This window comes from Lagenorhynchus albirostris, chromosome 1 (assembly GCF_949774975.1).
Source record: "Lagenorhynchus albirostris chromosome 1, mLagAlb1.1, whole genome shotgun sequence".
In the NCBI taxonomy this organism is placed as follows: Eukaryota; Metazoa; Chordata; class Mammalia; order Artiodactyla; family Delphinidae; genus Lagenorhynchus; species Lagenorhynchus albirostris.
In genome coordinates, this window is record NC_083095.1 from 187,178,445 (window position 1) to 187,196,841 (window position 18,397).

Sequence of the window (18,397 nt, forward strand, 5' to 3'; positions counted from 1 at the left end):
CTTCATCAAGCAGTTCCTAGGGTTTCTCCAAAACCTGTTGATTGGAACAAAATCCAGGCATACACACAAAAATCTGATGAAACTGTTCATGATTATTACAATCAACTTCAGGTTATTTTTAAAGAAAATTCTGGTCTTCCTTTAGATGTTGATTCTACCCAGGTAGTTTTTAACTCTGTGTTTATTAATGGGCTGAACTGAGACCTTTCCCTTCTAGGAAAAAGGACCAGGGTGGAATGGGAAACTATATCTATTCCAGATTTAGTTAATGTGGCAAACCAGCTCTCTCAAACTCTAGATGAGGCACCTCAGAGGAAGACTGCCAGAATTCTTAATCTTCAGCCCCAGCAAATGAAGGCTCCTAAATGAAACCAAAACCCTACTAATTTCTATTATTGCAAAGAGCCAGGACATTGGAAGAGATTGTTACAAATTTAAGTGCTTCAGGTGCCTTCAGCCCTCTAACCAGCCTTTCAACATCCTCCCAATTCTCATTGATGGGGCTCTACAGGGATTTTTCCCAATTCTCCCTCTTAGTCGGCATGGAGGAACATTTCTCTAGATCGGGGATGACGCTCTTCCGGTCCTAACTGACACCAGAGCCACACTCTCGGCGCTCAACCCCATTACTATAAAGCAGCCTCTGCCTCTGATAGTACTAGAGCTGATGCTGGAAATACTTATCATTTGCCTCCACTGAATCAGCTACCACCTTCCTTATGGGCAAAATCTCCAACTTATGCTGGAGATTCACAACAACAAAATTCACAACAAACCTCCCATCAAGATTTAAGTAGGCCTCTCAAAACCTCTTCCCAGAATTAATCAAAAACCTTTTAAAAAAAGATCTTCAAGGCATAAAACCCCTAATAGAAAAGTATAAGGCTCAAGGCCTCATAATCCCTTGTACTGTGCTCTGAAACACTACCATTTTACTGGTGAGAAAACCTACAGGTCAAAGGTGAAGGTTTATCTAGGATCTCAAAACAATCAACAGCATTGTTCTCTCTTGACATTCTGTTGTCCCTAACCCTTATATGATACTGACATCATTCCAACTGGAAGCAAATTCTTTCCTGTAATTGATTCATGTAGTACATTCTCTAGTATTCCAGTTTAGGAAGCTAGCCAATACCTTTTTGCCTTTACTTGGGAAGAAAACCAATTAACCTGGACAGTAACGCCTCAGGGTTCTACTCAGAGTCCTTATTTCTCAGGAACCCTGAAGGCTGACCTGGATGATACAAAATTCTCTAGAGATTCAACTACTGCGTTGCAATAGGTGGATGACCTGCTTCTTTGAGCTCCTTCTCAGGCCTCCTCACAGGAAGACTCCATCCACTTGCTAAAGCTTTTAGCCTTAAAGGGACCCAAGGTAGCCAAAGGAAAATTGCAGTTTGCCCAAACCCAGGTTTGATATTTAGGGTATCTGCTATCAGAACAAAGGCTATATCTAGATCCAGATAGACTTCATGGTGACCTAAGTTTCCCCAAACCCCAAACGAAGCACAACTGCAACGTTTTCTCCAGCTAGTTGATTATTGTTGAAATTGGATTCCAAATTTCTCTCCTATGGCTAAACCTCTGTACGTTGTACTCAACAATCAAAACCTCAATGCAATTTTAAGAGAAGAAACAGATGACATAGTCTTTGAGGCCCTAAAGGAGAGTTTGGTGAATCCACCTGCCCCTGGCCATCCCAATGATCAGATTCTCTTTTTCCTTTTTGTATATGAAAAGAATGGGAATGCCTTTGGGGTACTAATCCCAACACACAAGGACCACCATTGACCCATAGGGTATTATGGCCAGCAACTGGACCCTGTAGCATGGGGATATCCCCCTTGTCTTAAAGCCATTACAACCACTCCCCTTTTGGTTAAGATCACCGAGAAAATTATTGTGAGATCCCTTTTAACCATCTTTGTACCTCATACAGTAGAAGTTCTGACTTCTCATCACACTCAACATTTCCCAGCCAGCCACCTCACCTCCTGTGAAGTCCTTTGGTTAACTGCTCCTTACATAACTCTCTTCCATTGTAATAACCTTAACTCGGCTACTCCTCTTCCCTCCATCACCAGCAAAGTCCCTCATGGCGCTTAACACTGATGCACCACCTCCTGACTCCTCAGGATGACCTACAGGGAATTCCACTGGGTCATGCTGACTTCCCATGGTTCACTGATGGTTCTCATTTAAAAGGTGATAATGGCAAATACAGTTCTAGGTATGCTATTAAGACTCCTTTTGATGTTGCTGACGCAGCATCTTTACCTATGGTTACTTCAGCCCAGACTGAATTACATGCTTTTACATGGGCTTATACTTTAGCCAAGGACAAAACTGCCAATATTTATGCTGATAGTAGATATGTTTTTAGAGTAGCTCATAATTTTGGAATATTGTGGAAGCAATGTGGCTTCCTTACGTCCAGTGGGAAAAAAAATTTAAGATGGCCCCTGTGTTTAGGAATTATTGGATGCAATAATTTCACCTGCCACTTCAGCTGTTATTAAGATTCTGGGGTATTCTGAACTTGACTCTCTGGAAGCGAAGGGAAATCACCTTGCTGATATTTCCGTAAGGAATGCTGCCCTTAAAGGGACCAATAGCAGCCAAACTTCTGTCGTGGTCCAAAGGGAAATTTAGAAAAACTGGCTAGAGAAGCCCAGCAATCAGCCTCAGAAAAAGGAAAACAAGATTGGAAATTCTGGGCTTCCCTGGTGGCACAGTGGTTGAGAGTCCGCCTGCCGATGCAGGGGACACGGGTTCGTGCCCCGGTCCGGGAGGATCCCACATGCCGCGGAGCGGCTGGGCCCGTGAGCCATGGCCGCTGGGCCTGGGCGTCCGGAGCCTGTTGCTCCGCAACGGGAGAGGCCACAGCAGTGAGAGGCCCGTGTACCAAAAAAAAAAAAAAAAAAAAGATTGGAAATTCAATAATTGTTGGTCTGATAAAAAGGGAAAGCTCTGGTTTGCATCAAATAACAACCTATTCCCACCCAACACTCTAAAACTCCCACTCCTCACTGCTGTACGTGCATTAAACCATTGTTCTACTGACAAGATGATAGCCTTCATGAATCAATATTAGAGGAGAAACATTAACAAGGCTGAAAAAAGTGCCAACCCTCACTTGTCCCACTTGTCCAAAGTAGAACCAGGGAAGCCTGTTCATACTGCTCCCAGACACTGTAAATTGCCTAATGGACAATTCAAGCTCTGGTAAGTGGATTTCATACAATTTCTTCCTCTAATGGATGTAAATATGTTTTAGTCATGGTCCATATGTTTTCACACTGGACTGAAGCCTGCCCTTGCAGACAGCCTACTGTCCCTTCTGTGGCAAAAGTCCTTTTGGAAAAGATGATCCCTACCTGGGGACTCATCTCAAACTTCATAGCGATCAAGGAATCCATTTTACTGGCCAGGTACTTTGACAAGTCTGCTCTGTTTGGCTCGTTTCACAACACTTTCACTGTGCTCACCACCCCTATTCCTCTGGTTTAGTCGAACACACTAACAGCACCATTAAGACTCAATTGGCAACATTTATAGAGACCCTCCAAACATCTTGGTCAAAAGCACTGCCATCTGTCCTTCTAAATCTTGGATCTTCTGCTTTTGGAACTCATAAACTCTTACCATTTGAGATAGTCACATACTTTCCAATGCACTTGGTTCCCACTTCTTTTGACACACGACTGATAAAAGGAGAGATATTCCAACATTGCAAAGGATTAATTGCCTCTATTAAAAATAACCATGTTTTAATAGAGCGATCTTTTCATAGTGTACCCTTGGGAGATGAAGACATTAAGCACCACATCTTGCAACCTAGAGATTTTGTCTATTGCAAAAGAGTCCTCCAGAAGAACTCACTTCAACCTCATGGAAAGGTCCCTATCAGGGACTGCTAACCAACCCTTGTGACACCAAGCTCTGCGAAACAGACTATTGGATTTATGTAGCACACCTAAAGAAATCACTGAACCCTGACTGTACCTGTACATCACCTGGTGACCTGAAAGTAAACATTTTCTGGAATTGAAGCAGACGACATCTGACGAGACAGCTTTCCCAAGATATACTTTTGAGGATGACATAAGGCTTCAGATGATCTCCAATGTCTATGATCTTGATATCATATGGACTTTAGATAAAAAGCACCTGAGAGTTCTCCCTCCTAGCCCTCCTAATTACTCAGACATGACCTTAATAGATTTTTCAATCTGTTCACTTTCTCTCTGACATGAAATACTATACCAGGAAAGGTCCTTCCTGACATTGACACACAAAAATCCACTGAAACTAGAAACCCTGACTCTAGATCAGCAATGATTTCAGAGAAAGATTATGATAAAAAGGGGGAAATGTAAAAAATTAATAAACAGAAACCTCAATTAAATAGAGTCAGGATACCAAAAAGGGGAGCTCTCATGCCCTGCAGAAATAGCAGAGTCCAACAGGAAGAAGAAAGGCCTCTCTTCTTTCCTGAAGGGCTCAACCAATGAGAAGCCTTGGATTCTCTGTTTATTATAACCCTCTAAACTTCCTTTTCTTCTTTATAGAAGTGTTCTCCTGCTCTCACAATACAGGGACTTGCACGTGTCTTGCCATGGTTGCAGACCCCAAATTGCAATTCTCTGCTGATCCCAAATAAACTCATCTTTGCAATTTCCTGTTGATCCTAAATAAACTCATCTTTGCAATTCTCTGCTGATACCAAATAAACCCATCTTTTCTGACAATGGTGGATCAGCATGGGGATAAGACATAAGGGTGAAGGAGGCTTAACTGAGATGGGGATTTCTCCTGGAAGAAAGAATGTTAGTGATGCTCTGAAAGAATCTAAATGTTCCTAATTTTTTTAAAAAAACGATAAAATTAATGTTCTCTGAAAATGAGAATTCCAAAAAGTAATGTAGCGAGAGCTCAGGCATGTACTCTTGGTAATGTTAGGCAGGACTCTAAAACCACTGCAAGAGAATTTTAATGCTATTTATAACCTAAACTATGACTAAAACAGAGGAAATATGGAAACAGACTTCCTGAAGTTCCCACCGTATTCTCTAATAGTTGTTTGGACAAATATGCTATTAGTTGTCCATCCTATTAGTAACACTGCTTCCTTCCTGCAGAGTCATTCTCCCTGAAACAATATACTATAAAAAAGGACTTACATAAAAGACAGCTGGAGCTGGTTGCCAGGGGAACTGACAATGTTCCAGACACATTCCACATTAGAGGGATAAATTTCTGGGTAGCCAGGGCTGTTGAAGATGCCTTCAGCCATGTGGAAGATGCCACCACAAGCTAGAAGAAAAGAGAAACGAAGTGAGTGGCAGATTAAATATTGAATACAAGACACCATAAGATAAAGGAGAAAGAACACTAGAACAGCTGTTAGCAGCGTCAAAGGATCTGCCATTTTCATTTCATAATAAAAAAAAATCCATATCATATATAATAAGGAAAAGATTCTGAAACCTGAAAACTAAAAGCCACAGGGTATGGTGGATTAGAAGGAATCTCAGTAGTTTCTTTTCTAAAAGCCTTTTCTCCCTGTGAACTCTAACTTTATGTAATAAAAGACTCATTTTAATTCTGTAGTCCCTCGGTATTTCTGACCAGGATGACTTGCACCCCTGGCCTAGAACAGAAGGCAGTATTTCAGCTTTTCCTTCTCAGGAGGGCACAGGAACATGCACACATCTCCTTGGTGTTCTAAGGCTTTTAGCTGCTAATAACAAGGGAGCCAGCAGCACTCTCCTGGCTCAGAGCCCCAGCACTGGGTGCCCCTCTTTCCCCTCCTCCCCATAAGCCACCATCCATCCTGCATCAGTGACAACACCCAGCCCTGCCTGAGCGCAGCTGTGAGGCCAGGGAGACTAAAGAACAGCAGTTGTCCCCCCATAAGAGATGCCATCAGACACTGTCCATCAGGGGCTCCCTTAACAAACGTATCATGAAGGAGACACCGACAAGATAGTCTCCCAAGATCATTCCAACCAGTTCTCCCCACTTCCAGAGCTCATCCATGTAGCGTCAGCCACAATTGCCAAGGTATGGGAACAACCTACGTGTCTGTCGACGGACGAATGGATAAAGAAGATGTGGTACAGAGTTCACTACTGCTAGACTTTACAAGCGTGTTGACCTAATATGAAAGATAGTGAGGTTAGTCATAGAGGTGATCTAGGAAACTAGCTCCGAATGCTGAATGCAGAAGAATCCCACATAATAAACCAAGGATGTTCTACACATTTCTCTTAACCTAGTAGCGCCATTTGCTAACATTTCTTACCTGATGTTGATGCAGCATACGTGGCGTGGAAACCACCAAAATTCGCTATAGCATCCGAGACGAACCTCAGTGTCAGAGCATTGCTGAAGGAAGTGATCGGGTGGGGCATGGAGGGGCCACAGTATCGGCCTAAATAATGAAGACGATGACAAGGAGAATGAACGATGACAAGTAAACACGTATTTTACTAGCATCACAAGAGACCAAAGCAAACAGAAGAAAACACTATTAGGAGAAACATTTAAATCCGGGTCAGTGTTGGGGATGATGCCTGATAATTCAAAATAAGCTATGAACGCAAGCATAGGGGAGGTGATTCATAAGCATGGTAAAGAATGTGAGGGGGAGGCAGAGTAATACAGATGACCGCCAAATGTAACGAATGCTAAACTCTCCCGTGCAGTAGGGACTCGCGCAAATAAACGTGCTAATTCTTAAAAGCAACATATAAGAGCAGAGAAGCACGTGGATGTTGGAACCAAAACACCTGGATTCAACTCAACTCCCAGCTCTGCCACTTACCAGCTACGTGACCTGAGTCAAGTTACTTAAGTGCTCTGTGCCTCAGTTTCCCCACTTGAGAGAGGGGACCATTGATAACAGTGAAATCCTGTATCGTAAGGGTATGAGGATTAATTGAGTTACTGTTTATAAAGTTCTTAGGATAGCACTCAGCACAAGGTGTTATATAAGTGTCCATTAAATAATATAGCCTCAACCTCAGTTAAGTGCTTATAGACAAAAATCTCAAGGAATACAATCGGAAGTCTGCAGAGAGCAGAGAGTATTCCTCAATTGCCTGTTATCAACTCAGGCACTGTTCTGGGCACTGGGAATAAAGCAATGGGCAAAACAAAGTCCCTTCTCTGATGGAGCTTGTCTTCTAGCGCAGGATGAGAACCTTGGATGACAAAGCTCAAATACTCCCAACTCAGGCACTGACACTGTCCCTAACTAAGGCCCTGACACTACTCCTAACTCAGGAGTGACTCATGGAGAATGTTTAAATAACCTGAGATTATTTTGCTTGAGAACATTTCAGAAACTATTTAGCAGCAATCCCTAATTTCTACTGGGATGTTTTACAAACAGAACTCTAGATTACCTATCTACTATCTCTCTATCTATCTGTTCTTTTGTTTCCACTGAGGACAAAACCAAAAGAAACATGCTTAATTTGAATACCAGCACTGTGGTCAAATGTTAATAAGAAATTTCTCAGAGAATGCTACTTAATGCTGGAACGCACTGCATTTCACTACTGTCTAAAGCAATCGCAGCTTTCAGTTAAAAAAATACATATATAAACTATTCATGTCCTTGAATATGAACAAGCTGAGTTTCTTGAACACCATATTACATCCTGCTTTCTTAGCCTCTCGTTATCTTTACATGGCTTATGACGCTCTTCATAGTTATTGGAAACATTCTAACCCGGAATGACAGCACATACACACGTAAGCACAGAAAGTGTAAAAAGCCAAGGCCACAGATGTGAGCGAGTGAGCGCGGCAGTACCTCGGAGGGGCGCGTCATCACGACTGCCGTCCAAAATCTCTAAGAAGTCTCGAGTACACGTTGTGCTGCTTTCAAGTCCAAAGTGGCTAAAGGAGAGGGTGATATGATTGACTGAAAGGGAAAAAGAGAAGACTCTTTAATAACGTTCTGGCAAACAAAACATACAGGGAATGCTATTTCACCTCTGATCCTTTCTCCTGCTGTTTCTCCAGCAGGGGAGCCATGAATCTGGCAGATGTGCACAGGGGGACGGATGGGGGAGGGGGGTGAAGAGGAGAAGTATCAACCGCTCCGCTAAAAACTTTCCTTTGAAGAGTAATTGAATCCATGCTTTCGAAAATGTCTGTAGATTCTGAAACGCTGGTACTGGGAAGAGAACCCTTGGAGAAGGGCCCTTGGGTGGGTTTATTTCACGGACGATGGGGAATGCATCCACTGTTGCTGTGTTCCTCGCAGAAGTATTTTTCTTAATAGAATAGTTTCCTTAAATTCTAATTCTTTACCTGTGCTTGTATATAAGACACTTTCCTCTCCGGCACACGTATCCTAGCATTCTCGGTGTTACTTTAAGGCCAGAACCCGGGAAACGGAAGTTCATTCGTTTATAAAGAGAGCTTTGAATTACTTGCAGAAAGGTATGTGCCTGGGTACATTTTCCTTTTGTTTTCTTCCAGGGTCCCAAATCTTCCGAATAGGATCTTTCCCTATTGCTGTCTTTATACCAGTGACCTCTTTCATCTAAATGCTTCAGAATGGTTTAGAAATTACCCTTAGGTGCCAGACTGTGGAACTCGAGGCAGGGGACTTCTTTACTCAAGGCTAAGTTCCTGGCTACTTTCTTTGCCTAAGGATTACATCACTGACCCCCAAATGACATGCAGGGCAATCAAGATACCCTTCTGTTAATGCTTAACATGCCTAGGAAAAATGTTAGAGAATATTTAAGCCAAACTCTTCTTTTTTCAGATTAGCTAATGGGGCCTCATCAGCGTAAGTGACTTTCCTATTACCACACAGGTCATTAATCAGAGAGCGGAGTAAAGAACTTAATGCCATTCCCACAGGACGTCTGAAATCATCCGTTTTTCCTGAAAACCTCAAGGAAGGGCAGGGCTCCTTTGGAACGGGATTCCTAACGGCCCTGCGATCACCCTCTTCGCGGTCATTCTGCTTGAGTCTTTAGGAAACTCTTCACTTTCTCTGTAAAATGTGGACAGTAATCCTTACTACCAGAGCAGAAAACAAGCTTCTAGGATTCTAAAAAGAACAGAGTGTAAGCGCGGATTCCATGTTTCTTAAGGCCTATGCTGGGATTTTTTTTTAAATACGTGCATCACAGGAGAGACCAGGTTTTGTAATTAACTTCCACCTTGGTTGAAGACCAATATGCTCATAGCACTGCATCTCCAAACTAGGAGTTATTAATTTTCCAGTCTATGGTTCTTATTGTTCATTTATTCACTCAGCAACTGCCTTGAGCATCTACTGCACTCAAGGCACAGGTGTCAAAAACTATTTATTTATCCACTATTTTTGCTTACCCCCAGTCTCACACGCCTGTCATTTCAACTAGGTTACAGCTTTTTGCTTTGTTTCGTTTCCTTTGCTAGGCCTTGAAATTTAAAAAATAATTAAATGAAGAATAAACAGTAAAAGTTACTTCCTACCAGATTAGGAAACCCTTGTTCTTGTGCACATCAGGAAATGGGGCTCCCAAAAGCAGGAGAGGAAGGCCATCAATTGTTACCACCGAGGAGATAAGAACATGAGTCACAGCTGGACTTTCCCACAGCCACCAAGCGTCCTGGATTCTCTTTTATCTTTGTTACTTACACGGAGGCCGGGCTTGAATTATCCAGCTGCAGTTCTGATTGTATGGATAGTTGGCAGGGAACAGGGGAGAGGATATCGTATCAACGGAGTCGGTGAGGATGTAGCCGCCGCAGGCTGAGGGACACACAAGCGCACACATAATGTCACACACTTTTGATTTTTGCTGACTCTCCAACACAATTATTTGAAGAATGAAAGCATAAATGATGTTTCCTTATTTCTGAAAGGCATGTCAAGGAAGTTCTCTGCCAAGAAAGCTGCACATAAACCCTGAGAAAGTGGCAACATACTCTACATCTGTGACAGTATTCTTCAGTTACGGGAAGTGGGGAGTGGCAAAGAACAACAGAGTAAACGGCTACGAATTGCCTGAATCATTCAACAAAACGCTGGCATTGATTCACTTACTCTGCCCGCTTGCAAATTACAGACATAGGGATAATCTCTTTTACGACTGACTTTTTTTTTTTTTTTTTTGTGGTACGCGGGCCTCTCACTGTTGTGGCCCCTCCCGCTGTGGAGCACAGGCTCCGGACGCGCAGGCTCAGCGGCCATGGCTCACGGGCCCAGCCGCTCCGCGGCACGTGGGATCTTCCCGGACCGGGGCACGAACCCGTGTCCCCTGCATCGGCAGGCGGACTCCCAACCACTGCGCCACCAGGGAAGCCCCACGACTGACTTCTTTTTTAGGAAAATAAATATTCAGTTGAAAGAGGGCGGCTGTGTGTCATCAGGGACGTGCAGAGCCCTGTGGGCGTAGAAGACGGGGGGGGGGGGGGGGGTGGTGTACAAGGCATCTCATGGCGCAGACAGCGCTGAAGGAGGATTCGGGGGTGAGGGAGAGTGGCCCAGGGCAGCCCGAGCAAAGACAGAGGAGGGCACGGGCTGCGCCACACACGCTTGGCCGAAGCATGGGGCGCGTGAGGAGGGTCGAGCGATGCTGGAAAAAGGGCAGGGCAGATTCTGTGCCTGTGTGGAGAAGCTTGGGCTCCACGCCCTGGTCGGTGTGGAGGCAGGACAGACAATGGAGCACTGAAGGTCAGAATCAGAACTCGCTACTGCACGTTGACTTTGGAGGAATATGGGAGAAGGGCAGGTGAGGCCGGGAGGCTGCTATAGCAGCCCAGAGAAGACCCGCTGGGGACTTCTTTGCTATGAAGCAAAACGTAAGTGATTAATTAAATGAAAAGAAAGAGTGTTAAGAAGCTGTTCTTGGGCTTCCCTGGTGGCGCAGTGGTTGGGAGTCCGCCTGCCGATGCAGGGGACACGGGTTCGTGCCCCGGTCCAGGAAGATCCCACATGCCGCGGAGCGGCTGGGCCCGTGAGCCATGGCCGCTGAGCCTGCGTGTCTGGAGCCTGTGCTCCGCAGCGGGAGAGGCCACAACAGTGAGAGGCCCGCATACCGAAAAAAAAAAAAAAAAAAAAAGAAGCTGTTCTTTCTTTGAAAGAACTTCGCCGTCTTCTTGCTCCAAAGCCTACAGTGCACCTTGGGGAGACCTCAACCCAGAAACTCTTCCTAGCCAGGGCTCTTTACTGCAGAATCCGGGCAAGCCAAGTCCACTGAAACAGATGAAATGACTAAATAGACCACACTTGTTTGAAATGACAAGGATCCTCCCAATAAAAATCAAAGGCGTATTAAGGGGACAACAACCCACCCAACTCTGGGTTCCATCTCTGACAGTGGAATAAAGGGTTAATCTCTAAAATTCCCAGATGAAAGGCAATGGGTGAAAAGGTCTAGTAGGAAGTGGTGCTTTAAGAAAAAAAAATGGGGAATTTCCTTGCGGTCCAGTGGTTAGGACTCAGCGCTTTCACTACTGTGGCCTGGGTTCCATGCAGGCCGCATAGTGCGGCCAAAAAAAAAAAAAGAAAAGAGAAAAGAAGAAATCAATGGAAAACAATACTGATTCTTCAGGTGGAGGGCAACCACTACCTTGAGGGTTAGAACCTGACTTTATATTACAAGAAAGTCTTGTAATTTATAGTAGCGTATCTCTTAGCATAAAACTTTGGATAAATACTAGATAATATATCTGTGAATAAATGAATCTGGATAAACACTTCTTTAATAGTGTCTCTAATATTAAAGGCACTTTTAAGTGTTATTCTGAAAATTTGCTTGAGAGATACAGAAATCCCAAGGAAGTTCACGTCACCTTAGTTAGACAAAGGAAAAGTTAAAAGTATCAACAGTTGGAATCATTGCAAACCACGGTTCCTTTGTTCTACTGAAATTGTCGCATGTTAAGTAGAAAGCTGGGACCGATTTCGGTCTCATTTTACTGCAGCACCAAGAGGGGCACTTAAGAACAGATGGTCTGTGCTTCCGGGAGACCCGCGCGGAACTTGCCTTGTCTGAAGTGAGCGCGGAACCCCCGGCTCTGTCTGGAAGGGCCAGACTGAAATCGCAGGAAGAGGCTGTTTCCTGAAGAGGTGAAGGGGTTCCTCAGCTGCTGTCTTCCACACACACCGGCAAGGCGAGGGGCTGCAGAGCTTAAACCATCAAATGCCTACAAAGAAACAACAGGGAACACAGTGGTTCAGAACTTCAGATCTGCCTGTACAAGGCGCCTGTTCCGTGGAGTACCTGCACATCGGTGACCTAGTAGAAAACACATTTGCTGCAATCCAGTGCTTCATTTTATTGTCTTGTCACTCGGGTCCATTGGAGTGTCTGAGTCTTTGGTCATTTCTAGGAAAACTAGGGATTTCAGTAGGAGTTTCTGTGCCCGAGAAACTCGCCATTAGATCCCTGGATGTCTTTATAAATGCCAGGCCTTTCTCTGCTTTCTAACTCTCCTGACTCCAGGGCAGTTACATCATGGGCCATGCTCACATGTGCTGACACAAGAATGAACATGGAGCAAATACATAAGAAATAATGAGGAGGAATCATTCATTTTCAGAAACCCAGCCTTTGCTGGAACTTTATGCTCTTCATGGGGTCATGGTCAAGAGGAAGAGAAATGGTAGAATTCTTTCAAATGACGTAGTGATGTGAGGCTGATTTAGAAAATTACCTCATTAGTTTAAAAAAGATATTGGGCTCTGTGCTGCCCAGTTCTGCGCTGGGACTTAGCTGACCTTCCTTCCATATGTGCCGGTGGAACAGGGTTTACATTACAGACCCCCAAAATTGCTGTACTGGTGTGTGAACTCGAAGCTTGCGCATTTTCTTGGGATTCTGTGTGTCTGGTGTGAATCTTTGAATGCTCTAATGTGTAAACTGGGGGGAAATGAGTTCTTTGTCTCTGGACGATAATAATAATGACAGCAACAGTTCCTTAAACGTTTACTATGAGCCAGGAACTGGATTCAGCCTTTCACATATACTCTCCAGCTTCCTCCTCCCCAGATTCCCTCCATTTTCAAGAAGAGGATAACGGATGCACAGAGAGCTCACTGATGTGACCAAGACACACAGTTCCTAAGAGGGAGCAGGACACGGTGAACCAGACAGCTAGGTTCTGGAGTCCAGAATTAAACCTTCCGTTTTGTCCGATGCAAGATTTCAATTAAGCAAGATAGATGCCTCAGCTGGCCAACCGCCAGGGTGGGAGTCAAAGTATGAGGTTAAAATATGACTGTTTCAGGCAAAATAAACTGCTATTGACGTTTCATAAGAAAGCCCTGGGAGAAAACAGAAAGTCGGGAACTTAACACAAGGAAGGTACGCACAAGTGACTTTAGAATACCTAGTGATTACAGTCAGCGTTCTCCTTAGCACGTAAGTGTGACTGGGAGGCTATTCTCAGTTTAATTTGTATGAGCACATGAGTCAAACATCAATAGGACCTTTAACTCTAAGGAGGGGCGAAAACTTTTACGATGACGAATTTCACATAAATGCTCTGGAGCGTCACTTCTTTTTTCTTTTTCTTTGTTTCCCTCAATGTCCTAATCTTTAAATCTATATATACAATAAAACGTTAAAACTGATTTTCACTCAACATTTGAAGGTTGATTAAAAACTAAGTGATATATTCTCAACCAATTCAAAATATAGTTTGCAATCTAGTGTGACTGCCTCTTCTGAATACCTTGAATAGGAGCCAAACCCACACACACGCCATCATTACACAACCTCTTATACTGCATTTACACTGCAACCTACTCGCAAGTATTACCACCATGGGTTTAATCCAAGATTTGTTTATCTCTGTACTTGGTTTTAAACTTTCCTGAGGTTATAGCTATAATAACGTAGGATTTCAGTAATGTTATATTAATACTATCTTGCTTTAAAGACTACCCTCTTAGAACATCTGGGGTCCAGGGGTCTGGGGAATATGGCAACCGACCCTTGGTCAAGACTGCTTGTACAAGACCACTTGCTTCTCTCAAGGTGACTGGTTTGTTTGCTTAAAAGAGCATTTCTTAAACTTCAGTGGAACATGGGTTCTATGAGGTTTATAGACGCCCCCCAAAAAGCAACAAACAACACCCAACGATACACACACATGCAGAGGATTTTTACAAGTCCATGAACTCACAAAGCCAAGACTCCTCTAGTTTCCTTTCTCTCTCTCCAAATTCAGAGGGCTAGGGAGTAAGTAGATACTGTTCCTTCCCTTTCTAAGTTGTCTTTTTCTCTCTGAATGGTTGAAATCCTCTTAAGGCAAAATAAGGAAGGTAGAAAGTGAAGGCGAAAGTCATTCAGAAAGTCCCATGAATGAACCATTTCCCTGGAGGTTCTTTAAAAGAACACATCTTCTAGGAGGTCTACATGTTTCCAGCCCCTCCTACCCCCGAGATCCTGGAATCACAGGACTCTGGCTGAAATCCATACACCTGGGGCATTACTTCACAAGGAACAGATCCAAGATAGAAGGTTTCCAATGTCCCTAAATCAAAATTATATACCAATGTCACCCTACATTTGGTTAGCATGTTGTAATTTTACAAGCACCAGTGCAAACATCTCTAAAACTAGTCCTCAACAGCATGTGATGTTTTTCGTTTTTTTAGTGAAGAAAGTGAGACTTCACAAGTGTGCTAGCTATTAAACTATTGTCTCATCCAATGGGAGCTAGTGACCCAAGATCACGGAGCTACTGAGTAGCAGAACCAGGAACTTAATTCTTCTCTCTCCAAATTCTATATTATATCATGTTACTTCTCTTTACAATGTGTATGATAGTTATTAAGTTATATGTTCCCAATTACCATTTTATGAAAGTGTAAGACCTCACGTTATCAAGGAGACAGCTGGGGTCTTCTTTTTTTTAACAGTTTGGAATAGCAGTCCTTTTATTTGAGAGTAATATCAAATCAATTTAAGCTTTAATTTATAAAATTATAAGGAATCCAACCTCCACTGAGTTATCAAGCTCCGAGCCCAATATGATTCTCTTTTGCCATAATCCCACATTGAAATGCTGATTTTACCAACAGGTCCTTGAAAAGATGCTCAAGACAATTAATCACCAGGAAAATGCAAATCAAAACCAGAATGAGGTATCATCCCACACCTGGCAGAATGAAGGTCAGCATCAAAAAGACTGCAAATAAGTGTTGGTGATACTGTGGAGAAAAGGGAACCCTGGTGCACTGTGGGTGGGAATGTAAATTGCTACAGCCACTATGGAGGTTCCTTAAAAAACTAAAAATAGAACTACCATATGACCCAGCAATCCCTCTACTGGAGATTAAGAGGGACAGTTACAAGACAAATGAGTCATGGGGGTGAAACATACAGTGTGAGGAACACAGTCAGTAATAATGTGGTATTTTTGCATGGTGAGGAAGGGGGTCAAAACGTACAAACCTGCTGTTACGAGATGACTAAGAACCAGGGATGTGACGCACAACATGATAAACAGAATCAACACTGCTGTATGTTATACAGGAAAGTTGTTAAGAAAGTTGTCAATCCCAAGAGCTCTCTGCAAAGGGACAAATACTTTCCCTATTTCTTCTCTTTTGTGTCTACATGGGATGATGGGTGTTCACTAAACTTACTGGGGTCATCACTTCACGCTGTACGTAGGTCACATCATTATGCTGTACACCTCACCTTACACAGTGCTGTGTGTTAATTATATCTCAATAAACCTGGAAGAAAATAAACTTGATGTAAAATTTGCAAAAAAAAAAAAACTATAAGGAAAAAACTGCAGGGAAGAAAATAGGAGAAATCTTGTTGCTATTTTTCTAAATTCTAAAGTCATAAAAATTATCAGTATGCATTTCCTTTACTTCCATTTAGTTCCTAAGGCAGAGCTAGCAAATTATATTATTACTGGCTATACACATAACATATTCACATAGCTTATAGATATATAAGCCTTATGTAAGTCTACTGCCAAGAGTTTCCTGGGCCTGGGAATTGATTTTCTGATCTGTTGCTTAGGTGGTAAAAAGAGAAATATACAAAACAAACAAAAAAAAAACTGCACATGGCGACTAACTCATTTCTAGATAACTCCAGTAAAATAAAATGTTGAAATTGAATCCACAAAAGAAAAAGCAGCCACCATCCGTGGGAGTTCCAACTACAGGGGCTCTAAAGACAGGCAGATGGAGTTAAGCAGTAATCTAATTTCTTCGCTAAAGTTAATCAGTGTCTTTACAAAGTATTCAGAGTCTGTCAGATTTCCAGATACCAGCACATACGTTAAAAATACCTGAATTTACCTCTATCATACAAAAATAGGAGACTTTTTAAAAGAACAGAACCAGGCACATAACAGACAATAAACGTCTGACGTACAAATGAGTAAGTAAATATCGTGTATAAAGAGTATATGACCCCTGAGAACAACAGACTAAGGCTGAGGAAAACCCAGAGTTAAGAAAGAAAGCTGCTTCTTGTCTCGTGGACTGGGCAGCACAAGCGCACAGCAGGCATGACGGCGGGGAAGAGGTTATTCACCGTGGGAAAGAGGTCAAGCGGAGCTGCCTTCCGGACCCAGAGGGCAGTGGAGGAGGCTCCCATCAAGGTCAGGGGCCAGGCCACACACGCAGCGGCCAGGTGCCCTCTCACGGGCTGTGCCAGCCCCTCGCCAGGACCGCGAGAGGAGGAGGAGGGCGGAAGGTGGGTGGGGGGCACCGGCCCGACCCCCAAGGCCCAGAGTACCCGGGACACACGACATTACGGTACCACCGGGGACCCTCTATATACCCTGAGCTGTAGCCAGAGGGTAGAACTGAGCCAAACATTTATGAACTTTAATACTTGATGCTTTATAATGTTAAGGAGATCTGAGTAAATATCAACCCCTTTTCAAAGCTGACACGGGTCAACTTCAGCGCCAAGTGACGGGGAGGCAAACCATTCAAACGAGAGACCAGCACCCCTTCCTGATGATGCTTAGAGAGGCCAGTGGTCAGAGTCCAGGGACCGGCAACTTGAGAAAATAAAGGAGCCAAGCAAAGGGAACCTTTCGCCTTTCCATATACTTACTGATGATGGAAATATGTATTATTTAACAACATGCATTCTTTTCAAGCAGGTGGCAGAATTCCTTTTAAAGAGAAAAAAACAGAAGGTGGTTATTTAGCAAAACACCCTCGCAGGCTCCCAGCGAACGACTGCCAGGGGAGAGATGCTACGTGACTTACTGTGGACGGGTCTCTCTGCTCTCTGTCCTTCAGCTGCCTGATCTGTAAGAGTGGACTGACGTGAGAATATCGTCCACACCGTTGGTCAGAATTGCGTAAGTTACAGGCGCCCCGGGCCGCTTCGGCACACAGCCAAGCACTGAACAGCTATTAGCCTCTGCTACTAAGGTGGGATGAAGACATCACTAAATTGCTGCTTAAGAAATGGACAAAACATCGTAGGGAGGGAATGGGAAAGCTAGGCAGGCAAAGGCAAAAAGAGGTCCAAAGGTGGGGGTTCATCCGGCACGACGGGAGCCTGAGTTGGAGACATAATCCATGAAAACTGCCCAGCTGGGGTGGTGGGGTGAGCACAGGGTGGCAACTTCTGACCTGGCCCCCAGGGCTTCATGCCCCGTGCAGCCTCTTCCCCGGAGGGTGGCATGGACCTAACGACCTGCTTCTGATAAACAGGACAAGGTCAGAGTGAGGGGTGTCACTGCCATGGCTCGGTTGGGACAGATGGACCCTTGCATCTTTCTGGCAGCCTCTCTTGTTGGCACTGTCCCCTGCGCCCTGTACTGCTCGCCCTGATGAAGCAGCTGCTGTGCTGTGAGATGCTCTGCGGAGAGGCCGCGTGGCGAGGGGCTGAGGGAGGCCTCTAGCCACAGCCTGCAAAGAACCAAATCCTGCCAACGGCCACGTGGTAAGTCACACCAGGGTTCCTGACCCACAGAAACTAGAATTATTGTTGTTTTGAGCTATTACGTTTGGGGATACGTTTGTAGGCAGCAACAAATAACCAATCCAGGGGGTGTGAAATGAGGGACTGAGCAAGGAATGCACACTGGAATTTTTAGGGCAAGGATGTCTAATATCACATTTTAGCTCACCTGCAATATTTAGGCAGTCTACCATATAAAAGAGCCTCACGTGTGTAGTATTTTGGAGAAATAAAGCAAAGAGGTCTAAATCCCAACTTTTTCTTAAAAAGGGGTAGAGAGAAAGGGAACGGCCATAAGAAGCAAGAGATAGAGGCCTTGAAATGTAAACAGTGACAAGAAACGGACATCTGGGTGACCACTCCCACCCGCCTCACTTCTCCACACAAGAGTCCCTGGAAATATTATGGGACGGTGGGTTTCCCAGGCCTCTGAGTCTCCTTTCCCTCACCTGGAGCGACCCCCTGTGTCA

General features: G+C 44.0%; 1 protein-coding gene across 1 annotated transcript in view; it reads right to left on the reverse strand.

The window, feature by feature from the left end:
* Positions 1-18,397, reverse strand: part of CUBN (cubilin) — a 265,343-nt gene that overhangs the window by 115,375 nt on the left and 131,571 nt on the right. The window contains exons 32-36 of the mRNA XM_060162639.1: positions 12,012-12,171; positions 9,659-9,772; positions 7,826-7,936; positions 6,308-6,436; positions 5,184-5,316 (exon numbers count right to left, since the gene is read on the reverse strand). Of these exons, the coding sequence (XP_060018622.1) occupies positions 5,184-5,316; positions 6,308-6,436; positions 7,826-7,936; positions 9,659-9,772; positions 12,012-12,171 (647 nt within the window). The remainder of the gene's footprint in view (positions 1-5,183; positions 5,317-6,307; positions 6,437-7,825; positions 7,937-9,658; positions 9,773-12,011; positions 12,172-18,397) is intronic.